This window comes from Hemiscyllium ocellatum, chromosome 22 (genome assembly GCF_020745735.1).
Source record: "Hemiscyllium ocellatum isolate sHemOce1 chromosome 22, sHemOce1.pat.X.cur, whole genome shotgun sequence".
NCBI lineage: Eukaryota > Metazoa > Chordata > Chondrichthyes > Orectolobiformes > Hemiscylliidae > Hemiscyllium > Hemiscyllium ocellatum.
Window position 1 is genome coordinate 20,932,456 of NC_083422.1, and position 27,235 is coordinate 20,959,690.

The 27,235-nt window shown below is 41.2% G+C and overlaps 1 protein-coding gene across 3 annotated transcripts in view; it reads right to left on the reverse strand.

Moving 5' to 3' along the window:
* Window positions 1–24,983, reverse strand: part of blnk (B cell linker) — a 203,563-nt gene extending 178,580 nt beyond the window's left edge. For 2 of the 3 annotated variants that reach the window (XM_060841939.1, XM_060841937.1), the window contains exons 1-2: window positions 24,793–24,982; window positions 24,291–24,353 (exon numbers count right to left, since the gene is read on the reverse strand). In XM_060841939.1, coding sequence (XP_060697922.1) covers window positions 24,291–24,353; window positions 24,793–24,867 — 138 coding nt within the window. In that variant the 5' untranslated portion in view covers window positions 24,868–24,982. Of the gene's footprint in view, window positions 1–24,290; window positions 24,354–24,792 lie in introns of all 3 variants that reach the window. The other variant, XM_060841938.1, reaches the window with a different exon arrangement.
* Window positions 24,984–27,235: the final 2,252 nt, after the last annotated feature.

Consider the following 27,235-nt stretch of genomic DNA (forward strand, 5'->3'; position numbering starts at 1 on the left):
AGTCCAGTGGAAAATATTTTCTGGAAAAATTCATCCTCTGTCAACTGTTTTATTGAGTTGTGCAAGATCCACTCAGTTCATGTGGAGCTACTAGGGTTGGGGACTGTGACATTATCCCAGCATCATTTTGGAGGTTCCATCACCAGAGACAGAATTCAACACTGACCATGTCCTTCAATTGAAGGATTTTCCCAGGTGCAGAGATTTGGCGTCAGCTTTCAAAGTGATTTTATTACAAGCTTTCAGCTGTCCCAGATCAGCAAATGTTTTGTGTTACTGGTGCTGAAAGACACTTCTCAATGTGTATGTGGAGAAGATGGAGGGGAAAGCATGTGCTCATGGAATCCTAGTGTGGAGAGAGGCCATTTGGCCCAACAAGTCCACATTGACCCACCGAAGCATCCCTCTCAAACCCATTCCCCTACCCTATTACTTTATATTTTCCCTGACTAATGCACCTAACCTTTACATCACTGACAACTATGGACAATTTAACATGGCCAATTCACCTAACCTGCACAACTTTGGACTGTGGGAGTAAACTGGAGCACCTGAAGGAAACCCACGCAGGCATGGGGAGAACGTGTAAACTCCACACAGACAGTCGCCCGAGGCTGGAACCAAACTCAGGTCCCTAGCAGTGTGAAGCAGCAGTGCTAACCACTGAACCACTGAGCCACATGTTCTTACTGAATAGGAAGTTTTCCAGTCACCACTCCGCATTGAGCTCTTTGAATGGGAGTACAACAAACAGCATTCTTATAGTGCCTCTGGCTGCATATAGCTTTAACTCAGGTGGTAAACTTTTCCCCTCTACTAACCATGGCATTGGCTGCAGTATATACCTTAAATTTGGTTATATAACCAATTACGTAGATGATTTCTTTCAAATCTATAGGGGTGACTGTTTAAATTCTCCAATGGAAGGGTGATACAATTTATTTGCCCAAGGTAGGGGATCTTCATGTAAAGAAGGTTGTATCCTTGCAGTATTGATTGTGCCCTTCAAAACTTTGTTTCAAAGCCTGAATGTACATGTTGGGTTGAGGATGATTTTGTTTGTTGCGTGGTTTGTTCATCAGATTGTAGCACACCTTTGGGAAGTGACTGTTATGCTGTGAAGACTATACTGCTAGTAGAACAATGGACAGTTTTGTCATGGCTGGAGTGGAATTTTGGAACCATAACCATGACAGGATGCTATGGTATTAGATTTCTTTTAGGATTTTGCATTGATATTGTCAGATGCAGTATATTGTCCAGGTGAGTAGTCAGTCTCCGGACACAGATGTTTTATTGCATTTTTAGTAGTCAACACATTCTGAAGAATAATCTGCATTGAATGAAATTTTTGTTGTACAAAGCTTCTTGAAGAGAGGCTTTCCTAACACCGCAGAGTTAGGTCTCCTCTTGAGTGAAGAGCTGCAATGCCTGTTTTATCTAAGACACCAACAAGTCTGTTGACAATGAGCCCATTTTGTGAGCTCCCACAGCAGCACAGTTCAGACAGTGTCAATCATGACCTTTGTGCAATCTCTCCTAGACGTGGATATTTGCCATTAAAGCATGATCTCACCTTGAGTTATTTGTTCTTGAAGTGAAACATTGATCTATAATAGTTAGATGGCTGTCAAATGCAATTTATTTCTCATTGATTTTGGTTTATAAGTAGCTCATGATCTGATGGCTTTCCTGTGTAGTAGAGAATGGGTAGAAGTTTTAACCTGTTCTGCATTTGACTACTATCAAATGCTGAAGTAGTTCTAAATATTAGGAAATCTGTTTTCCACATCTGCTAATTTGCTGATCTATCAAATGAATCAGAAAGGTTAGACATTTATATTGGTATAAACAAATTCTGTTGCATTGTTTGATTGCTTTTAGGAACTTCAAATCTTCTTAAGTTGTGTGACTATTATTGGGATTTTTACCTCCTTGTGCCACTCATTTGGCTGCCTGGTTGTGTTCCTTGTTAATTGATTTTGTTGAACCTTTGTTGTTGGGAAGATTGATGCTGTAATACTAAAACTGAAGTTTCTGCCAAATTAAATGTGAAGTCAGTTTTCCTTTACCAGTATAGCTTCTTCATAGAGCGGAATTGAAGATATTCCTTTTCCAAGTTGGCTGAAGTTTTTCCCAAGAGACCTATGGGTAGAAACTTCCTACAATGCTTCACTCAAAGATTCAGTGGGCTGAATCGTATTTTTGGCTAAATATCGGTTTCTTTGTGTTCCATGGAGAGCTTCTCTCTGCAAGAGTTGGTGAGTTTTCTCGTAGCATCTTACCAAACTTCTCATTAACTACCTACATCATTCCTATGGGGCTCTTCTCATCTGATTTCAGCCCCATTCCACCACATGCTGTACCTAGAATAATTCACCAATGAAGGGATATCCCAAAATGGACCAGCAAGCCTGATATCAGTGCCATCTTTAAAAGGCTGATGTACACTGGGGCAAAACACTATTATTTGTCCCAAATATGGCAGAGAAAGAAAAATTGGTACTTTACTTTGCAGACAGAGCCCTGCAGACCCTGCTATAGGGCTAGTACAGAGGCAGGTCCAGCAGTGGAGTCCACAACGCTATACCATGCCAATGCAGTCTAAGTTTGCAATCCAGGTCAGTGCAATCTCAGCCATCTGCAGGAATGCACAGCAAAGTAGCAAGAAGTTCAATGATACTCAATCACACTCACTTTTTTCTCTGTTACTGCATCCAAATCCCACCAAGACTCATGCTCTACCACACACACAATTGTCAGCAACATTTTCCCTCTCACGCTTCCTAAGCCATGATACCACTAACCTTGCATGCCCTTTGTGCTGGATAGTCACTTACTCAGGACACCTTCCCACTTGCAACAACAGTAACACCTTATCACAATTATACAAATTGCAGCAAATTTAACAGACAAGATAACAGGTCAGAAAGCTAATCAAGAACTCACTGAATTACTGCTTTCCACAATGAGGAAGTGGTGCTCAAAAAGAACAAATGTTTCATAGAACAGGAAGTCTTCTCCAAAATTAACAGCAATCCAAATTTTAAAAAAAAGTGTGAAGCAATAAATTTTGCTTATTATAGCTGAAAACCTTAAACATGTAAAGATGAAACCAATTCATTCATAAAAAAGACAAAGCATTGCAGTTACTTCACAGAAATCCAATAATATACATCCATGTTGGAATTAAGAAAGTGAGTGTCCCAGAATGGGATTACCAGCTGTTTTTAACATAGCCTTTGGATGTTTATGTTGTTATAGACATGATATATTGTAACATTCGAATTAAATGACTTCAGTAATTCTTGGTCATTATTGGGCACACTCACAGTACACAATGAGAGATGGCCAATCCCAGAAATATTTACTTTTGGGCCTCAATATAACTAAAGTGCCAGGTTTCTCACTGACTCCACTTGCTCAACTCATGCCAACTTCAAAGAAACGACTTCAGTGAGATGGCTTGAGGCCTTCTTAAAAGAGGTTTCACTCTCTTGTGGCCTCTTTTCTTTCCAAAACATTGGAAGTAAGTAACATGAAAACCTTAAAAATCCCAGAAGTCTCCTTGGAAGTGTCTGTGGAAGAAATGTGGGTGAAGTGTGAGCACCTCTTTCTTAGCACTGTTGAAACAAGAGTCAGTGGGAGTTGGTTATCATGCATGACGTAGAGACAAGAATTCTATCATTACTCAAGTACAGCTCATGCATTTGGGAAAGGAGTGGTCATAGTGATGGAAGCTCACATGGAACTGGAGTCTTGGTCTGTAGGATTCCTGACAAGATGTTATCTCACACTCACTTTTCTATATGGATAGTTCAATAAATACTTAAAATTCAGTGATGACAGTGTGATGCTGGAAAAGTGTAACAGGTCAGGCAGTATCCAAGGAGCAGGAGAATTGATGTTTTGGGCAAAAGCCCTTCATGAGGAAAGTAAAAAAATCCTTTTGAAGGGTTTTTTGCCCAAAACATTTGATTCTCCGGCTCCTTGGATGCTGTCTGACCTGCTGTGCTTTTCCAGCACCACACTCTCAACTCTGATCTCTAGAATCTGCAGTCCTCACTTTCTACAAGTATTAAAATTCATTTAGGTGAGTGCACACATCAAACCACTTGACGCATGTAGTAATATGAAGATATCAGCTCCAGGAGTTTCTATTCATGACCTGACTATAATGCAAAAAGTGCTTAATCAAATTAGCAACTTTGAGAACATCTCTTTACTAACGTATGTCTAGAACAAGCAAGAGTGATCTTTCAGTCCCACTTCCCCACCACCTTCAAAAATTCCCTTCTTGCCCTCGGCATCACATACCAGAATATCTCTCGGTTCCATTCTGAACAGCTTACCTCTTCCTTGTTCCCTTCACATCAGCCACTGGTAACATTTCCCTTCCATTCAGTAACCTTTGTACACTCCCGAGCTTGGCTGAAAATGTGTTGCTGGTTAAAGCACAGCAGGTTAGGCAGCATCCAAGGAACAGGAAATTCGACGTTTTGGCATAAGCCCTTCATCAGGAACGAGCTTATGCCCGAAACGTCGAATTTCCTGTTCCTTGGATGCTGCCTAACCTGCTGTGCTTTAACCAGCAACACATTTTCAGCTGTGATCTCCAGCATCTGCAGACCTCATTTTTTACACAATCCCGAGCTTCTCAAATTCCATCCTCACTTCACACACTTGCTTCCTCAACACCACCTCATCCTATTCATGTCTTGTTTCTCTTCCCATTCAGCATGGGTGTTAAAGGAGGAGCCCCTACAGTTAAACATTTTCTTTTTGAGTATGCATTCATTAGCTTTCACCCTCCCTAATCAAACTAAATGGAGTTCAATAATTATTAGATGAGCAGGGCTGATGGACGACCAACAAACATGCTCCTCAGCGAGTTGGAACGTCAAGCCTGTAAATATGTGTGCCTGCTGGATCAGTGTTTATTAGTTATTTCAAAACTAAATACTTATCTGGACAGAATCTCTGACAATTACTTATCTGTTCGGTGAATAGTACTCATTATACACCTCAACCATTCTCCACTATGTTTATCATACAGCTACTACTCACCCTGCTCATTAAAGCCCATCTATTTGTCACTAATTCATTATAGATCATTATAAACCCTGCCAATTAGTCAGCTTGTGCAGAATGCACATTATCCATTACATAAGCTGCCATGATAAACATTATTAACTCGGTGAGAAATACAACTTGCCCAATAGATACGTTGTCTTTATGCAATCCACCATTTAAAAACCTACCAATATACAACCCGCCCATTATTCATTCAGTTCATTATACACCTCACCCATTATACACTCTTCACATTATGCACAATATCTATTAATCACACATGGGTTACATATTTCACCCATTACAACCCCTCGCTTATACTATCTGTCCATTATACACGCTCCAACGTTCATTCTACATTGAATAGAGCAGAATTTATACTCGAATATTTAATGAATGACAGATTTTTACCAAGCCTAATTTACACTCATGCCAGAGTTGAATTATATCCCTTTATCCAATTATTTTAGTGACCTAGTAATACGCATCAGGCAAATGATTTACTGCGGTTGTATCCATAACTTCACTTTCTAAACCAGTGACTTCCCTGGGTTTCAGTTCAAAGTGCAGACCAAATAAACATGGATCTCATTAAACTGAAATCGTCTTTGTGATAAAATTATGCTGAAATCAATAATTTTACAACACAGCAAATAAGTGAACTGTTATCCATGCAGAGTGTTTGCTGTTAAAGAGGAAGAGGATTTTAGCCAAATTACGGAAATATTCTACGACAAAGTCATTATTTTGCAACATATTGCCAGATGTTCTGCTTACCCCAAAATTTCCATAAGTTGCATCAATAGTGGCCAGCTATGCAAAAGGTTATAATGATTTAAAAGAACACTAAATAATGTTCACTCAAAAATTTATATCAGGTATGTATATTTGTCAACTTAGTAAAAATGCAAAAGCTGACAAAAAGTCTCATGAAATGTTCCAGTTAAAAGCAGTCATGAATAGAGGATTTTAACTCTTGCTTCCTGATGGAAATTGGGCAGAATGAGAGTTTCACGATTGTAGGGGAAAGTATCTGATGGTTCCGGGTGGGGTGGGGGCATTGGTGGGGACAGAGTGTGAACCAAGGATAGGTGAAAGGAACGGTCCATGTGGAAGGCAGAGAGGGGTGGGGTGGGGTAGATGTCGGATGCAGAGACTGGTGGGATGGTAGGTGAGCAAAAGCGGAACCATGAAAAATACAAACCTGCCAGCACACTACCACCTTCACCTCCATCCAGGGCCCCAAACATTTCTTCCAGGTGAGACAGACTTGGCTATCCTCCAACCTAGTTTACTCGATCTGGTACTCCTGATGCGGTCTGCTCTACAACGGTGAGACCAAATGTAAACTCTGGGCATGTTTCGCTGAGCATCTCAGCCAGATCTGAATGGGCTGACCTGACCTCCCTGTCACCGTCCATTTTAATTAACCTTCCCATCCCTTTTATGACGTGACCATCCTTGGCCTTCTCCATTGCCACAATGAATCGGACCACAAATTGCAGAAACAACACTTCATCTTCCACCTGGGCAGCTTACAACCTGGAATACTTAACATTGAGTTCTCCAATTTCAGAAACTTAACATTCTGTTCTCCAATCTCCCTTCCCAGCCCCTCCCCCTCCATTTCATTCCTCTGACCAACCCTCCCTTCCAGCTACCAACTGGATTCATTCCTCCCATCGAACAACCAAGTTGTACTCTCTACCTGTGTTCACCTATCCCTACCTCACCACCCTGACTCCTCCCTACCCAAAGCCTCCCCTCCTTTATCTGCAGCTCCCTTTGCATCCACCCCCATTCCGGAGAAGGGTTACACCTGAAATGTTGATTTTTCCACCGCCTGATACTGCCTGGCTTGCTGTGTTCTTCCAGCCTCATGCCTGTATACCTTGGATTTCAGCATCTGCAGTTTTTCTGTCTCAAACACTGTCTAAATATCCCTCATATTTATCTAGTTCATTTCCAGTTATGAGATTGTATGTGAAACAACAAGTGTGCAATGTAATAATTTAAGGGCGGCACGGTGGCACAGTGGTTAGCACTGCTGCCTCACAGCGCCTGTAGACCCGGGTTCAATTCCCGACTCAGGCGACTGACTGTGTGGAGTTTGCACGTTCTCCCCGTGTCTGCGTGGGTTTCCTCCGGGTGCTCCGGTTTCCTCCCACGGTCCAAAGATGTGCAGGTCAGGGGAATTGGCCATGCTAAATTGCCCGTAGTGTTAGGTAAGGGGTATATGTAGGGGTATGGGTGGGTTGCGCTTCGGCGGGTCGGTGTGGACTTGTTGGGCCGAAGGGCCTGTTTCCACACTGTAAGTAATCTAATCTAAAAAAAAGTATCTCATATCCTTTTGTCATTGTCAAAACCAGCACTTGTTGCACATCTGTAACTGCCACTGAAGTGAATGGCTTACCAGGCCATTTTATAGGGCTGACTCTTAACTACCCTATTGCTGTGGATCTGGAGTGACATGCAGGCCATGTTGTAACTGTAAAGGAGTTTAATGTATCTTTCACAGTTGCTTCTTTTACTTACTTTTAATGGCACTTTTCGACTTCCTTGACTATCTATGCTACTTTATATAAAGCCCTGTTTGAGGCAGTCTCTGAAGTGTTTAATGAATTCCTTACCAATGGCTTGGCCAGCAGTGAAGATGGGCCTTGGGTGTTTGTTTCATAAGTGGTCCTGATAGCACAGAAGAAACCCTGCATATCAGGGTAATCACCCATTCGTTGGGCCTCCAGTCCTTTCTTCACTCACCACCTATTCTCTATGTTGTGGCTTGTTGTTGGACCTCAGCCCTCAGTCACCTGTAGGCCTCCTCTTCTGAGTGTGGCTGTTATTTTACACTCAGAAGTGGCATGCGCTTCTGGCTTAAAATTTCTTCGATCTCCTGATCATTCTCACCAACCTGCCGCAGTGAGGGAGAAAGCACTGGCCAGCTAGATGAAAGGACTTTGAAATGCAAGTAAGAGGCCCCTTCTGTAAGGTTTGTATATTAGGACCTCTCTTCTGTTTTCTCTGGTCTCAATTACATTGTGCAAACCGGATACTTCGGCAGTAATTATAGTGTAAGATGAGAAGTTGATAATGCTAAGTTGGTGCAGTATTTTGCTGTGGGGAAACCCCAAAATTTCAATTTCAGCAACAGACGATTTGAAAAACTCTTTCCAACCATAATTTATCAGAAAGAGCACTTCATTGAAATTGGGGAAACAGCACAAAATTAGCCTCAATTCAAAACGGCTCAAATTTGGAGCAGCAGATTTTATTTTGTATGCTTCCAACATAAAGGCAGCACAGTGGCTCAATGGTTAGCAGTCCAAAGATGTGCAGGTTAGGTGGATGGGCCATGCTGAATTGTCCATAGTGTTCAGTGATGGGCAGGCAAGGTGGGTTGGTCATGGTAAAAGCAGGGTTCTGGGGGCAGTGTGGGGGTGCTGCATCTGGGTGGGATGCACTTCGGAGGGTTGATGCAGACTTGATTGGCCGAATGGCCCCTGTCTGCAGCGTAGAGATTCTAATGATATTACAGTATATGTGCAAGTCTTGAATTTAGCCTGACTGAGAAAGGATGGCTTTGTGTCAGATCTCAATGAAAAGTAACTCTGAGTGAGATTTACTGAAATTTTACCCAAATCAACCAAGTTTATTTGGTTAGAATTATAATAAAGCAGAACTGAAGATTCTGATGAAAAGGTTAATTTTGCTTTCTTCCCATAGATGCCACCAGACCTGCTGAACTCACCAGCAATTTCTGCTTTTGTTTGGTTGATTGCTAACAAGAGAAGTGAGTGCTTAAAGATATCTCGATCAGTCAACACACTAAAATATTAGTGTTATTAATTAAACCAATCCTTACACTTTTTAGCAAAGATAATTATGCAATCAACAAACATTGTATATATAAAAATAACACTGTAGGAAAATATGTTCAATGAACCATTGTTGAGAACTTACTATAAACAGAGCATTGAAAGCCATAGAACTCTTCCAATAATGAAACAGTTAATCTATTGCAGTACCTTAGGGGTCTTATAGTAATGGTAATGATCCTACTTCTGGGCCAAGAGGCCTGGTTTCAAGTCCGTCTGCCCTGGAATGTCACGTCATGACTGAACAGTTTAATCAAAACAATAACAAAATCTGACAACATCAAACCTTGGGTTGAGAAGTAGTAAACAGCATTGGTGTGATATAAAAGTTAAGAGAAACCCATTTCTGATATGAAAGGTTCAACCAGCTAACTGATCTTCAAACAGTATCATATTGCTGAATGCCCCAATCATCTCTGTGACTCTTATTATTGGCTGAAATCTTTAAAATAAAGTTAGCCATATGAACAGCTGCAGAGATGCAACAACTGAGTACTCTGTCATGAGCTGTTGACACCTTTCGCCCACCCAGCCCCATCCCTTCCCCAAAACCTCTAATTTACAAAGTTCAAGTCACAATTGCAATGGTTTACTCATGATTTATCGGGATGGGTACTGTCACAACATCACTGAGGAAGTTTGACACCAACCAGCATATAACAGCCTTTGCTCCTCCTTCCAAAGCTTATCAGAGTAACTAGAGATGCACAATAAGTATGAATTTGTCAGAATGTCATACCTTCAGAAAGATTTGAAAAAAAAGATGCTTGTTAACAAAGATTACATTAGTAGTCAGTCATAGAAAAAGTGAAGTTATGGGGATAAAGGCCACCAGTGCACTATTAATGCCTCAAGTTGATCACTTACAATTGTATCTAGGAAGTGAAGTGAATTAAGTCAGTAAGGTAAGAGGTTGTTTTAGAGGACAATTTAATAGAGATTTAGAAGATGGTACAACCTAGAACTCACTAGAAAATGGTGTTGTATTGAGGTCCGAAAGAGAATAGAAAATTGCCAGATATTTGAAAGCAAATGTACGCAGTGAATTTCGGAGAATCAAGTACAGGTGCACAGAAAATAAAATTTGTTTTAAGTTAATGCCTATGTTGGGCAGGAAACCTGGGCCAACGGAAGCAACTTGAGATGAGAGAGTTTGAAATCATGAAGAAGCAACAGTTTGTCAGAGAATGAAAGTGCAACATTAAGCAGGAGATAAATGGAATAAAACCTGGCATCCACAAAGTTACAGATGGCTTTTCTGAAAGGTTGTGTGACTGAAGCAGGGGAGACCTGACCATATGTGTGCAGTCCAGAAGAATACCCTGCTCCTTCTGTCCTCACAAGGAAAGAAAGAAACAAAAGTTGAAAGATTTGACTCAACAAAACATTTGTCACCCAGGCTCATCTTTCCATTGGGCTGAAAATGTGTTGCTGGAAATGCACAGCAGGTCAGGCAGCATCCAAGGTACAGGGGAATTGGCGTTTCGGGCATAAGCCTTTCTATTGGGCTGAAAAGCTACTTACTCTTCTCAGAAATATGTTTATCATATAAGTTAGTTCAAAATGATGCCTTATCAACATTAAAGGGAAACAGCTCGGATTCCCAGCAGGTAGCCTTCTTAAACTCTCAAACACAGGTTAAAAGTGAAGCATGTGGCGGGTTAGCAGGTCAGTTATTCAGGCAATTGCTATTGCCTGTCCAATCTTTACAATGGCCTCACATATCACCCTTGGGAGGACCTGAATGTAAATATGATCATGCAACTTTAGAGTTAAACTTAGTTTTCAAAGGGTTAAATATTCAACCTGTCAGAACTGAGAGAGTAAGGTTAGAATTAAAGCAGGTTGGTTTTTTTTCAACTTGAAACTGACATGAGAAGGAATGAAACAAAAGTGAATAGAGAGTCCGTCGTGTAGGAAAGCATAGCATGTTTTGTCATTACAGGAAACGATGTGGAAGACCTTTATAATCATCAGCCACTGTTATTTTTGTTCATTCTGCTTCAAAATAAATCAGCAACTTGACTTGACATCAACCTCAGCTTTAACAGAGGCATCTTCAGCTCTGCTCATTGAAACACTGGAAAAGCTTAAACACTCAGACTAATGTGCAAAAACCACAACGTTGTCACTGAACCCATGAAATTGTCCAGCAAAGACATCTCCTTTGTAACAGCAGATTTTTTTAAAAAAAAAATGTTGCAGCTAACTTTGTTGTTTATTCGCCAAAAATGGAAGTTTGGGAACTTGGGTCATGTCTCCCATAGAAATGTCTGGACAGTTTTAACATGGACCTTGTACAAAGCCTTTTTAGCTCTTCAGCAAGGTAGCAATGTGATGGACACACAAGATGGTGAGAGATATTTAAAATGTGGTGTTGACAGTTGCTCAGAATAGAAATCCAATCAGTGAACAATTCATCCACAAATGTCTGGCCACTTAAGAAGGAATCTAGCATTTTGTTGTCGTCAACCACTTTGGATCTCCACTAGCCATTGAAGAAAAGGTTTTAAATAACAAGGCAAAGACATAGTAGGGACAGCACAATGGCTCAGTGGTTAGCACTACTGCCTCACAGTACCAGTCTTGGCAAGTTGAGTTTGCACGTCCTCCCCGTGTCTTTGTCAGTTTCCTCTGGGTGCTCTGGTTTCCTCCCACAGTCCAAAAATGTGCAGGGATGTGCAGGCTAGGTGAGTGAACCTTGGGAAGTGCAGAGTTACAGAGATAGGGTATGGTGGTAGGTCAGGGTGGGATGCTGTTCAGAGGGTCAGTATGGACTCGATGAGCTGAATGGACTGCTTCTGCCTGCAGGGATTCTATGAATTTTGGGTAAGAGGCTATAAGTGGGGATGAGTTCATGGGTTTACATTAGCTGAAAGACCCACTGAAGTTAGTGCTCATGTGTATTACTGTAATATCTGTGGACTGAAGCTAATTGCACCACGTTTTACAATGAATGAAGAAAGCAGTAGATTAATCAAACCAAGTGTTTCTGTGTATACTATTAAAGTACTATTAAACAAGCTGCCCTCAAAGAGTGAAGAAGCAATAATAGAGTAAGATATGAAAGATCCAGTCTAGAACACAAGGGATTATCATTGCTACATTCCTGATGTCTTCTCCTGTATTATTCAATATAAGGCAATGTGAGTCACTGTCTTCACAGCGAACCCGAAGAGATATCTGCGTGGCAGATCTCAACTTATAACTACATGCTCTGAGCAGAAATTTTAGCGAAACATGATCAATTAAATCTCATGAACCAGGAAAGTTTAAAACTCCTAATAAATACCATTCCATTGAAGCAGTTGCCAAAAGCCCAATTTTGACATAGTTCAAGAATTGTGGAGTAGTTCAGCAAAAAGTTAAGGTGAGTGAAATAAAACCCAATGTCTACATTTTTCACTAAAATGAGCAAAGACAGGAAATGAAGCCACTTCATGTCTCCTATCTGCACTTTTGTGTTCTATTACTTCCTTACTGAGGCAGCAATACACTTGACAAATCTTTATAAGTCAACATAATTATTCTGGGAGCCAGTTCACATACTTGATGAATCTTCAACTTGTGGTATTTTAATCATTTGTTCTTGTTCTAATGCTTCCATCACAATGTAATCAGATTTAATTTAGTTGGATGTTGAACTTTACACAACAAAGCAGCTTAACATCATTCTAAAATTAGAGGAACTTGAAGGGAAAGTAGTTACGGTGCAATGAGGAAAGAGCAGATGAGTGTAACTAATTGGACAGTTCTGCCAGAGAGCTGGCACAGGCACAAAGGCACAAATTGCCCGCTTGGTGAGGCACAATACAATGAACTATTGTGAGAATTATTTCAGATTATAAAGCCGGTATTGATAGAGAAATGGCCAGAGAATGGTAACAAAGCACTGGGGTTCAGAGTGTTTGAAAAGGGTGCATTTGAAGAGTCGAAATGTCAGGGCGACGCAGAGCAGAGCTTTATGTCTGCAAGAGCAGAGTGTGTATACCGACTGAATTAGGAAGGGGCTGAAGTGTTGCTTTCCCTGTGGCAGTGTGGAACGCAGAGATTAAGCCAGCGGTGTGTTTGTGACAGGCCTCATGCTGTACTTGTCAGATATTTGCATGTCACAAACACTCCTTCATTGGGAGGCACATCAAATGCAGTCCAACCTTCAAGATCAAGTCAGTGGTGGGCAGGAATCTTGTGCTTCCTGTTTCCTGACAGCTTAAATATGGCATGCATCAGCCCAAGGTTGTTCAGTTATTAGATCACAGATGAAGTTTTTGTCTCAGCAGCACAGGGATGGTACCAGCAGGAAATACTGGGAAAGACCAACTGGGATTGGAGACCCTGGTGTCCATATCTTCAAACGATGCATCAGTCGGGTAGGCAAAAGGGTGAGGTTGTGTCAGGGTCCTGAAGCAGTAGCACAGCAAGGCACTGGCAAGTTTGGGATAGACATGTGAAAGCAGCCAGGCTCTGGTCTACTGGGTGAGATCCATCACTGCAGTAGTTTCATCCTGTGTCTTGAAGGAATGCAGTGAACCACAGACAGCAACTCAACAGACAAGGCAGGAACACGGAATCTGAAGCAAGGCACAACCAATATTAGCATCACAGTGTTATCATCCATCAACGTAGGAGGACAACTTGAACTCAAGCCTTCTGCCTTTGAGGTAGGGATGTTACCACTACATCACAAGAGCCCACTTGGAAATGGCTGCTAAGAAACTGCTACATTGATGGAGATCAGGTGCTGCTCATAGATATTCACTTTCAAAGAGACCAGAGGTCACAAGACAAGGCTATTGTGGACTGAGTAGAGTTCTAGTTGTGATCCATGCAAAGGTCACTCTTTCTCATTGGTTCCACTGTATCTGCTCAAGGCGTGAAAGCCTTGTAACAGAGATGCTTACAGTATTGCCTAGCATCCCCTCCCAGTTCATTCTGTATTTGCAATGAGCCTTATGCACTCAACCCTTCTGCAACTCGGGTGATGTAGGAGAGGTTTCACCACAGTAGGACCTTGGTTACACAACAACATAGGCCACAATGCCTTCAATCAACAACAGGGAGGTTCAGAAGGAGACACCGAGGTCTGTGTTCAATGGTATTCAATTGGCTGGTCAGCACATTTTCAGAAAATACACTAGTTGGAGATGTCTAAGGCTTTCATGGGAGGCAGTCACTGACTTGAGGGCACTCCTGCAACAAGATGTGCAGCCCTCTATTGCAGGGAAGTCTACACCAGTCACCCTCTAGGGAACCAAGGCCCTGAACTTCTACACATGCAGCTAATTCCAGTGCTCCAGAGAGGCATGAGTGGCATTGCTCAGACTACAACACATTGATAAGTATGGGATGTGACAAAAGCCCTGTTCAGAGTGCCGCTACATTCATCAGATTCACAACAGATGCTGATAGCCAGGCCACCAGGGAAGAGCAGTGGGACCACAGTGCGATTTCTAGACGTACAGGGTATATTTAACTGCACACACATTTGAGCTCCTTGAGACCAGCCAGCCACATTTGTAACTCAGAAAGGATTTCCCTCCCTTCACATTCAAGTTGGCTGTGACCCTGGGGAAGCAATGTGCTCGTTTCTCATAGCACACACATCTGAAAGATACTCATAGATACCACAGATATTTGAGGCCCCTGACCAAATGCAGGATTGGATCCCGGCTGACAAGGGCTATCCCCTCAGATTGTGGATAATGATAAGTGTGTCATTGGGGGAAGGAGTGTTACAATATGGTACACTGCTTTTCAAGGTCAAGCATAGAAATTGCATAAAATGGGTCTCGGTATTTTGACTGGTCCAGCAGGCTTTTACAATATGCACCACAGAAGGTGTCCAGAACGGTCACATCTGTTGTGTCTCGCAAAAAGTGGCACTGCAAAGGGAAGAAGAATTGACAATCAAGGATGTGGAGGAGCAGTTAACCTCCTCAGAGGAAGAAAACAAAGAGGAATGTATGCTAGCCTCTATCCAGAGCTATCTCACTCCAGTAGGTTGCCAAGGGAGTGAATTTCACGTCAGATAAAAAGAGATAATGCCCCTGGGGTACCAGCTTTGCACTGAAGCTCAAAATCACTGACATCACCATGTGCTATGTCTTAGTTCTTTGCCCATACTCCTAAGACCATGATTGCATGATGAACAAATTACTTCTTACACTTATTGGTGATCATTCTAGTTGTCAAGCCATTTGTGGGGATGCCATCAGATGTACTGCATGCAGATATTCTGTGTAACATTGGGATGAAAATTCACATCACACACGTTACCATCGAATAAATGAGATGTCCCTCAGACTCTTTCGTTCAAAGACTGTCAAATTGGAAACATAAGTGAAATATACTTCCAAAGGAGGATGTCCCAACAAATTAGCATGACGCACCTGACAGTCAGCTGTAAAAAACATATTTGGAATGCTATATATGTGTTCTATAACAGTATCTCAGCACCCGTGGCACTACTGCAGCCTCAATACTACTTAACATTTCTTCTATGATCACTGCACCTTCTTGCAATCCCAACATAAGGTGTTAGGCTGCCAAGAGTGATCCCCAACTGATAATTACAAATGGGACATGTTCCCACCACACACACTTAAAATTTACATTGAGATTGTGAGCAGTGTGCTCCTAGCATGGAAGTGGAAGTGGCACCCAACTTCTGTCCCACTGTTGGGAGCCACCACCTTCATACTAAATTTTGTCTATTATGTTAAATTTAGATAGAACTTTGGTTCAGGTAAAACTGTTCAGTTTTACCTGAACCAAATCGAACTGTGCACAGTTTTGGTCTCTTATCTTGCAAAACAAAAGACATTCAGGCACTCCAGAGGGTGCAAAAATGACTTCTGTTCCAAAATTGTGAGGTTATACACATTAGGGAAGACAAAATAGACTGGTGATCCTTTCTCCAGTGAAGGCAAGCTGGCAGGATGACCCATTGGTGTTTAATGAAGGTTTTTCATAAGTTAAACATAGCAAATGTGTGTGTATAAAAAGTGAGGTCTGCAGATGCTGGAGATCAGAGCTGAAAATGTGTTGCTGGTTAAAGCACAGCAGGTCAGGCAGCATCCAAGGAACAGGAAATTCGACGTTTCGGGCCAGAGCCCTTCATCAGGAATGAGGAGAGTGTGCCAGGCAGGCTAAGATAAAAGGTAGGGAGGAGGGACTTGGGGGAGGGGCAATGGAGATGTGATAGGTGGAAGGAGGTCAAGATGAGGGTGATAGGCTGTTGCAAGGACTATTGCATCCGCTGCACTCGATGTGGCCTCCTCTATATTGGGGAGACGGGCCGCCTACTTGTGGAATGCTTCAGGAACACCTCTGGGATGCCCGGACCAACCAACCCAACCACCCCGTGGCTCAACACTTTAACTCTCCCTCCAACTCCACCGAGGACATGCAAGTCCTTGGACTCCTCCGTCACCAGAACATAACATCACGACAGTTGGAGGAAGAGCGCCTCATCTTCCGCCTGGGAACCCTCCAACCACAAGGGATGAACTCAGATTTCTCCAGTTTTCTCACTTCCCCTCCCCCCACCTTGTCTCAGTCGATTCCCTCAAACTCAGCACCGCCCTCCTAACCTGCAATCTTCTTCCTGACCTCTCCGCCCCCACCCCACTCCAGCCTATCACCCTCACCTTGACCTCCTTCCACCTATCACATCTCCATCGCCCCTCCCTCAAGTCCCTCCTCCCTACCTTTTATCTTGGCCTGCCTGGCACACTCTCCTCATTCCTGATGAAGAGCTTTGGCCCGAAACGTCAAATTTCCTGTTCCTTGGATGCTGCCTGACCTGCGGTGCTTTAACCAGCAGCACATTTTCAAATGTGTGTGTGTGTGTCAGGAAATCCAAAACTAGTAATAAATACAACTGTCATTAGTATAGCTAATGAGATACTCAGGAGAAACATCTTTACCCACAGAATGATTTAAATGAGGAACTAGCTGTCACATGGAATGGTTAAGGCTAATAGCACTGATATGTTTAAGAGGAAGCAAGATAATTATGAAGGAGAAAGTTTTACTAAGGTATTCTGATAAGGTTAGATAATGTCAGATAGGAGGAAGCTTGTCATGGAGCAAAAATGTCATGGTCTAGTTAGATATTAAGACAGAGGCAGAAATAGACCACTCAGCCTATCAAGTCTGCTCCACCATTAAATAAATCCACGGCTGATCCGATAAACCTCAACTCCTTGTTTCTGTCTTTTCCCCATAACCCCGATTCTCTTACCAATTAAAAGTCTTTCTTAGCCTTGAATACACCAAACAACCCAACCTCTAGAGCCTGCTGCAGTAAAGAATTCCATAAATTCACTACCCTCAGTGAGAAGAAATTCCACCTCATCTGTCTCAAATGGGCAACCCTTTCCTCTGAGATTATGTCCTTTGGCCTTAGATTCTCCCACAAGGGTAGCCAATCTCACTGCATTGACCCGGTCAAGCCCCCTACCAATCTTGTTTGTTTAAATAAGGTCACCGGTCATTCTTCTAAATTCAAACAAGTTGGATCAATGACCTATTTCTATGCTGTAAACTCTACAGAATTCTGTGTGCTCTCTGGCCATATTATTGGCAAGAGACCAGTGGTTTCCATGTTGAAAGAGATGTTTAAAGCTTCTTCATGCTGTTTATCCAAATTTCTGTTCATCGTTTGCTGAAAAATATTTGCAGGATTTCCATGCATTGGAACTTCATCTACAAGTGGTACACAGTGACATTGGGGGTTTTACTCTGATTCTCAGTTGAACTATAAATGCAAAAGTAATTGTTTTTTCACAAATGTTCAAACTTGTAAGTCTACAGTATCTGGAAAACATCGGGCTAGGTCGTGAACTGGTGATACTGGTGTTGTCGATTGGTTGTTCTATTATGGAAACTTCTGGAATTTTATTCTCACAACGTCTGGCTCAGAAGTTGAAAATCTAACAGCAAAGTTCTACACAGTGCAAATATGCAAACAACAATGACTGGCGCAATCCTCATGAACCTAAGGTGCCACTGCACCTTCCTGAACTGGAGTGCAACTTCAGGAGATTGTACTTGAATGTTTATATTTCTTCATAGGATGAGCTGTTTTTGTGACTATAATCATATAGAAATCACTGAACTATTGGAAATTTGCCTCTTCACAATTTTAGTCTCTAAGTTAAAAAGAAACCTTGAGCAAACAGTAACCTGTTGAATGAGTTATAACTGCTTTAACGGCGAACTGATCTGATAACCGCTGAACAGGCTCCACTGACCCAGAAAAATTAACTTCATATTTGTGGAACAGATTTATGACTAAACCAATTACAATTTTAATTTAATGCTTTTTAAAAAAAAGTTTGTTTCCTCTATTTCAGCTTCAACCTCAATCCCCCATATAAGTCTCAATTATATATTTCATCCTGTTAAATATTAACTAAAATCAAAACACATTCCTGGTTTCCTAACTGTGCAAGTACATCAATGACCTTGTCTGTGGATCCTGCTTGCTGACATCATTGTTGTTTCATACCTGATGATCCAAATGACTTGGTAATAGATTCAAGGGGAGATCACAAAATGGGAAATCCACACCATAGAGAGCATTAGATCTTTGTGTGTGTGTTTTTATACAAGAGGCTGTGTGTGAGAACTCCTAATTTTTCCTGACCCTTATGTTTCTCTAGCTATTCATCCTGTTCAAGCAGGTTGAATGTTCCAGCATTTTTATTTTACTGACTTTGAAAATCTATTCCTAAGTCTTGAACATATGGGAAAACAATATGGCATACAAACAATATAGTTACCTAAAAAAGAATCATTTAATTGATTTCCCTTTTTATTGAGAACTGTTAACTGAGTGACAATTCTTGATCGCTGGTCTCCATTCTCATGCTCATAAATTTCAGGTCACTCAAAACTAACCCCTTTCTCCTAAGTCATACTGGACTCACTGATCAGCACTGACTCATGGTGAAGCAATGCAGAATTGAACAATTCTTGTTCTTGAGTTTTAAACCCCATGATAGCCTCTTCCCTCCTGATCACTGTATTGTCCTCTCACCCCACAACCCTCTGAGACACCCATGTACCTGCAATTCTGCAGCCTCTCTGCAGTCTTGAGCTTCCCTGATTATAATCACACTGGTAGTCTTCAGCAACCAGGACCCTAATATCCAACATTCACTCCCTAAACATCTCCCCTTCTCCTTCCTCCTTTAAGAATCTACTTAAAACTTATCCATTTGATCAAGACTTTATTTAAATCAGCTCTATTATCTACTTTTTGTCATTTTCATAAATGATTTGAATGCGAGCACAAGAGGTATAGTTAGTAAGTTTGCAGATGACAACAAAATTGGAGATGTAGTGAACAGCGAAGAGGGTTACCTCAGATTATAACAGGATCTTGATCAGATGGGCCAATGGGCTGAGAAGTGGCAGATGGAGTTTAATTCAGATAAATGCGAGGTCCTAGGGAGTGTTGCTGAACAAAGAGACCTTGGAGTGCAGGTTCATAGCTCCTTGAAAGTGGAGTCGCAGGTAGATAGGATAGTGAAGTCAGCATTTGGTATGCCTTCCTTTAATCGGTCAGAGTATTGAGTACAGGAGTTGGGAGGTCATGTTGCAGCTGTACAGAACATTGGTTAGGCCACAGTTGGAATATTGCGTGCAGTTCTGGTCTCCTTCCTCTCGGAAGGATGTTGTGAAACTTGAAAGGGCTCAGAAAAGATTTACAAGAATGTTGCCAGGGTTGGAGGGTTTGAGCTACTGGGAGAGGCTGAACAGACTGGGGCTGTTTTCCCAGGAGCATCGGAGGCTGAGGGGAGACCTTAGAGGTTTACAAAATCATGAGGGTCATGGATTGGGTAAATAGGTAAAGTCTTTTCCCTGGGGTGGGGAAGTCCAGAACTAGAGGGCATAGGTTTAGGGTGAAAGGGGAAAGATGTAAAAGAGACCTACGGGGCAACTTTCTCACACAGAAGGTGGTACATGTATGGAATGAGCTGCCAGAGGAAGTGGTGGAGGCTGGTACAATTGCAACATTTAAGAGGCATTTGGATGGGTATATGAATCAGAAGGGTTTGGAGGAATATGGGCCAGGTGCTGGCAGGTGGGACTAGATTGGGTTGGGATATCTGGTCGGCATGGACGGATTGGACTGAAGGGTCTGTTTCCATGCTGTACATCTCTATGACTCTATCTCCTTAAATAGTGCAGTGTTAAATTTTATTGTATTACAATCCTGTGAAGCATCTTGGATGTTTAATGACATTAGGAATTCAGTAAAAGTACAAGTTGTTGTTAAGTGGGGTATTTTATATTGTAGAGCTGCAATGTAAAAAGAAGAATGTTTTAACAAATGCTATATTGTACTGTACCACGTGCAATACTGTGAAATGTGATTCTTTGAACAATGCATGAAACATTAACCTCTGGTTTACTCCCAGTGCCAACCTTGAAAGAGGGAAAGAATAAAAGGATAAAAGAAGATAATTCAATGGCTGAAGAGATTGTATAATGTTCAAGGATTGAGGTTCTTAGATCATTGAGGTCTCTTCTAGGGCAGAAAAGACCTGTTCATAAAGGATCAGTTTCACCTGTCCTGGAGAGAGACTAATATCCTAGCAGGAAGATTTTCTCATTCTGTTACGGGAAACTCTAAACTATTAAGAAAGAGTTGGAGGGGATCAGACGTAGTGTCAGAGTAAAAGAAAAGTAGACGAGGTGGTTTTGAGCCTGAAAAGAACAATTTACTTAGATAAGTCAGACAAGAGGATTTCAGATGACAAAGTAACTCTGCATTAAACTGCATTTATTTCAATGTAAGGGGTCTTACAGGTAAGGCTGATGAACTCAGGACATGTTTGGGATTGGTATATCATAGCTATTACAAATATCTGCCTGAGGGACAGACAGGAGTAGCAGCTCAATGTTCAGTGTTTCAGAAACTATAGAAAAGATAAAAAGAGAGACAAAGAGGAGGAGGGGGTGGCATTTTCGATTAAGGAAAATATTACTGCTGTTACTAGAGAAGATATTTCTTCTAAAAAATCATTTTGTGAAAACATATGGGTTGAAGTTAGAAATGAGAAAGGAATGACCACCTTGATGGGATTGTACTATAGTCCCCTTAATAGCCAGAGGGAAATTGAAGCACAAATACGTAGAGACCCCAGAAACATGTATGAATAATTTGGGAGAAAATTTGTAGCTCGGGTGCTCGTTGTTGTGGTTCTGTTCGCCGAGCTGGGAATTTGTGTTTCAGACGTTTCGTCCCCTGTCTAGGTGACATCCTCAGTGCTTGGGAGCCTCCTGTGAAGCGCTTCTGTGATATTTCCTCCGGCATTTATAGTGGTTTGTCTCTGCCGCTTCCGGTTGTCAGTTCCAGCTGTCCGTTGCAGTGATCGGTATATTGGGTCCAGGTCGATGTGCTTATTGATTGAATCTGTGGATGAGTGCCATGCCTCTAGGAATTCCCTGGCTGTTCTCTGTTTGGCTTGTCCTATAATAGTAGTGTTGTCCCAGTCGAATTCATGTTGCTTGTCATCTGCGTGTGTGGCTACTAAGGATAGCTGGTTGTGTCGTTTCATGGCTAGTTGGTGTTCATGGATGCGGATCATTAACTGTCTTCCTCTTTGTCCTATGTAGTGCTTGTCCTACAGGCACTACATAGGACAAGCACTACATAGGACACTACATTCCTAGAGGCATGGCACTCATCCACAGATTCAAATCAATAAGCACATCGACCTGGACCCAATATACCGACCACTGCAATGGACAGCTGGAACTGCCAACTGGAAGTGGCAGATTCAAACCACTACAAATGCCGGAGGAAACATCACAGAAGCGCTTCACAGGAGGCTCCCAAGCACTGAGGATGCCACCTAGACAGGGGGCGAAACGTCTGCAACACAAATTCCCAGTTTGGTGAACAGAACCACAACATGTATGAATAATAACATTGTAATAGTACGTGATTTCAATTTTCCTATCATTGACTGGGACTGCCATAGTGTCAAATGTCTGGATGGTGAAGAATTTGTTAAATGTGTACAATCAAATTTTCTTTATCAATATCTAAGTGTTCCTAATACAGAAGGAGCAAAATTTGTCCTTCTCTTGGGCAATAAGGCAAGGCAAGTGACTGAAATAATAGATGGGGAACATTTTGTTTTAAAATAGTTATGACAAAGGATGAGCCTTCTATAAAAGTTAAAGTTTTTAATTGGAGTAAGGCAAATTTTAATAGTTTGTGACAAGAAATTTCAAGTTCATTCAAAGTTCACACAGTAGTGGGGATTTCTTATGAGTAGGAGGCTTGATAACAAGAGCTCAGAGTCATTATATTCCTGTTAAAGTGAAGGGTAAGGCTGGTAGGAGTAGAGAACAATGGATGAATAAAGATATTGAGGTTCTAGTCAAGAACAAAAAAGGATCATATATTATATAATCAACAACTGGGTTCAAATGAACCTCTTGAACATAAACAGTTTTAGGGCATTTTTAAGATGGAGATCAGGAAAGTTTAAAGAGAGGATATGAGATAGCCTTGGCAAATAAGGTGAAGGATAACATTCTATAAACACTAAGAATAAGAGAGCAACTAGAGAGAGAGAGTAGGGCCTTTTAAAGACCAATGAGGTCTTCATGGTGTTAAATTTCAGGAGATGGGGCAGATATGATAGGAATATTTTGCATCAGTTTTTACTGTTGAGAAAGAAATGGAGGCTAGAGAACTCCGGAAAATAAATATTGATATTTTGAAAGCAGTTCACATTACAGAAGCGGAAGTATTATAGGTCTTAAAAAACATAAATGTTCAGGACCTGATCGAGTGTATTCCAGGACATTGTGGGGCCCCTTGCAGAAATATCTGTATCATCCATAAGCACAGGGGAGGTGCTGGATGACTGGAAAGTGACTAACATTGAGCCTTTGTTTAAGAAGGGATGTAAGGACCTGTGAGTCTGACTTTGATATTGGGCAAGTTGTTTGAGGTGACTCAGACTCAACAGTATTTATATGCATTTGGAGAGGCAAGGAATAGTTAGGGATAGTCAGCATGGTTTTGTGAGGAAAATCATGTCTTATAAACTTGATTGAGTTTTTTGAGGAATTGATTGATGAGGGCAGAACGGTAGACATTGTTGACGTGGACTTTATTAAAGACTTTGACAAGATTCCACATGGTAGACTAATTAGTGACATTAGATCACATGGAATTCAGGGTGACCTTGTGAATTAGATACATGATGATAGGAGGCAGAGTGTGATGGTGGAGGGTTGTTTTTCAGATTGGAGGCCTGTGACCCGCAGTGCTGGGTCCACCTTTGTTTATCACTTACATAAATGATCTGGATGAAAACAGAGAAGGCATGTTTATTACATTTGTGGATGACACCAGAATTGGTGGCATAATGGACAGGTTATATAAGATTATAAAGAGATCATCTGGATCAATGGACTAAACAGTGGTAGATGGAATTTAATTTGGATAAATAGGAGGTATTTCATTTTGGTAAAACAGAACAAGGGCAGGACTTATAAAATTAAAATTAGAGTCTTGGGTACTGTTGTAGAACAGAGAAATCCAGGGTTCAAGTACATAATTCTTTGAAGTTTGCATCACATGTAGACAGGATGGTTAAGAAGTTGTTTAGTACATTTGCCTTCATTGCTAGGCTCTGAGTGTAGGAGTTGGGTCCTAATGTTGAAGCTGTACAGGATGGTGGTGAGATTTCTTCTGGAGTACCATGTGCTGTTCTGGGCTCCCCGATATATCAAGGATATGAGTAAGCTGGAAAGGGTTCAGAAGAGATTTACCAAGATGTTCCCAGGTCTAGACGGTTTGAGTTACAAGGAGAGGCTGGGCCTTTTTTTCACTGGAGTGCAGGAGGTTGAGGGGTGACCTCATGAGGGTTAAAAACATGAGGGGTATAGATTAGGTGAATGGCAGGTGTCTTTTCCCTAGGATGGGGGATTTCAAGAATGTGGGCATTTTTTAAAGGCGAGAAGAGTAAGATTTTAAAAAATATGGAGGGCATTTTGTTTTACACGGAAAGCGGTTTCTGAGTGGAATGAACTTCCAGAGAAAGTTGTGGATGCGGATACAGTTATGATACTTAAAAGGACATTTGGATAAGTTCAAGAATAAGAAATATTTGGAGGGATATGGGCCAAGTGCAGGCAGGTGGAACCAGTTTAGTTTGGAGTCATGGTTGGCATAGATTGGGGGCCTGTTTCTGAACTGTATGACCCTATAAAGAGGCAGGTAAGTTTAAAACCTCACCAAGGACAAATAAAGGTGACATTTCAACTTTACTTAGGAAAGTATACTTTTATCATTAAACTTACCAAAAACATTGTCCCAGATATTTTTTGCCTTTCCACCACACTGGCAGGTTCACTTAAATTATTCTGTGTATAAATGAGGAACAAGGAAATGTTTAGCTTCAAATGTTAGCTGGTCCAAAGATTAGAAAACAAATCATAATTGATTTAAGGCCAGAGATATACTGGAGACAAAAACTTGCATAATTGACAATATGCTTTAGGTTAACAAGTGGAATAACAGCGCTGTCAACAGAAGTCATATCTCTTCCTCCAATGACACTCCTTGTCCACAGTAATTTTTTTATCCCTGAACAATTAAGTAACCTTGCAGTACTTCCTGGATTGCCTTAAATACTTAAACATTTATTGACGTTTTCTCTGTTTACTCTCATTTATCTTGTCCCCTTTTTGTGATCAATCGCAGTGCATTAACATTTTCCAAAGAGAAATGAAGACAATGTTTTAACGGTTATTAATTTATGTATGAAATTTGTCTTTAAACGGGAAAAAAGTTCCGTCTTACCAGTCGCAGGAATTCTGCTAGTTCCCGAGGTCTCCAACTTTCAAACTCTTCTCGAGTTGGTAACTTTGTGGCCATTGTACACCTCAAAGAACAGTCTCAACCCTTTGATCTAATCGTTGTGTTTTACTTCTGGTAACTTATTCCTGTTCCACTCTTTCCCAGCTCAAGGCGGAAGTTTTTAAGATTTGAAGTTGTCAGTGTGCAATGGGACTCCTCCACGCCTATTTCACCACGACGCAATCATATGTTAATCTGACCTAAGTGAAGGGCAGTGAAAAGAAAAGATTGGAAATCATACCTGCAATTGGACAGAAAAACCGCTGGCTGCTGGAGTGAGGGGTGTTCATCATTGCGTTTGTTATACATTACAGTTAGAAATATTGACATTTTTCTAATATCATGCTTTTTCGCTGATTTCATTTTCATCGTGAAAACGAAATGCGCAAATAGTTTTCGAACTGCTTTAATTAAATATAGCTATTTGTGTTTTCTTTTAGTTGTCCGTCTAAGTTGGCACTTATACGCCATTTACTGTATATGTAATAAACCTCAGCCTTAACTTGCTACAGTGCCTGTGGTATATGCTCCCTCAAAATGCTCTGAAGAGATTTCGGGAGGTGAACGTGCACTAAACTTGCGTAAGACGAAATTGAGTAAGGTCACACCGCTTAGATTTACTGCACTTTTCTAACAGTTCCCCACTGTCAACATCCTGCAGGTTACAGAAACTGAATTGATCAATCATGGAGATTTGGCTACAAGAACAAGTCAGTGACTGGAAATTCCAAAGTATTTACAAGTCATGAATGCGATGCAAATTTCTTGCATTGTAGAGTGCTGCTCCTGCAACACCCAAGAAGCTCTTGACACCAAGCAACCATATTGATTGGCATCCCATTCCCCCATGATTAACATTCATTCTGTCCACCACTGACCCACAGTGCCAGCAGTGTCTACCATCTACAAGATGCACTGCATCAACTTGTCAAGGCTCCTTCAACAGCATTTTCCAAACCAACAGACTGTCATCAAAAAACACGACTAGTAGATGCACAGGAACACCACTGCATGCAATTTCCTCTTGAATCCACACACCATTCCTGACTTGGAACTATATCACCATTTCTTCACTACCATTGAGTCAAACTCCTGAACTCGATTCCTGAAAGTTTTCTGGGTATGCATACTCTCAAGGATTATAGCAGTTCAATAAGGCAACCCACCACCACTGTCTCCATGGCTATTAGGATGGGGCTTTGATGTTAGCTCACCCAGCAATACCAACATCCTGTGAATGAACAAAAAAAAATCATATATACCGTTATACAAACAATTCCATTTGCCAATTCCTAAGTGGCTTATGCAGCATTCCACAGTGACTTCAATGTCCTGTGCAGGTGCATTCTCTGTTGCATCTGAATACCATGAATAGTCACTATCACGAGTACACTGGTGTACATGGGCTAATATGATCTAATGTCACGTCAGGTGGCTGGCAGCATATTTGTTATTCACTGCTGAAATATCAAATATTATGAACCAAGAGCATCCTGTACTGGTTCCATTTAAAGAATCACTAAGAAAATGCAGGTGAGGTGTTTTAACTAAGTTTATGGAGACACAAATCATTTGCTGGAGATTCTTGTTCTACAAAGGTCAGGAGGAAAAAGCAGTGCATTACATAATTATGTGGCAGTCATTGCAGTAACATTTGGTCTGCAACATTATCAGGTTATGGAAAGGAAGAGGCAGAGAGGAGACCACATGCTCCCATGCAACTGGACATGATGCATTTGCCTGCTACTTCTCCCATTGAATCCAAAAATGCATCAAAGGCATGGCTGAACAAATTTCTCTTGCATTTTTATGGGCTGACACATTAATCCAGATCTCACTTTCTCACTGCCATGTGGTAGTGACAACTGCTGTGCACTTTAAGACTTTCCGTGATTTGCCGCAATCTTTGTTATGTGATATAATTGCTTTTTGCATCCATTTCTACTGTGAAAACTAACGGCATCTGTGGAGATGATAATATTTAAGTGCATGGTGTTCCATTATTTGTTATGATTGATTCTGCAGCAATAAGTAAGAATGTTTTCATAGGTCAGTCAAATCAGTTCAAGGTCCACTGGACTGTGGTTAAAGGGTCAGTTTTAGTCATAGAGAGAGGAATAGTCATTGAAAAAGGTGACTCCATTTCAAATTGTGCTTTTTAGAACTCTTGACTTTTTTTTGCATGATTATATTGATATTGGGGTTTCTTTTAGGATTTAAGCAGCTTTTTACTCACTATCTTTTTTTGTGGATGTACTCATATAGCAACATTAGTTTCTGAAGTTGTGTCAACATATGGGGTATTTGGGCTCACAAAGAAGCAGAATTAAAAGAATTCATCAATATCCACAATTCTCCTTTGTGCTCCCTTAAACATGATGCTACA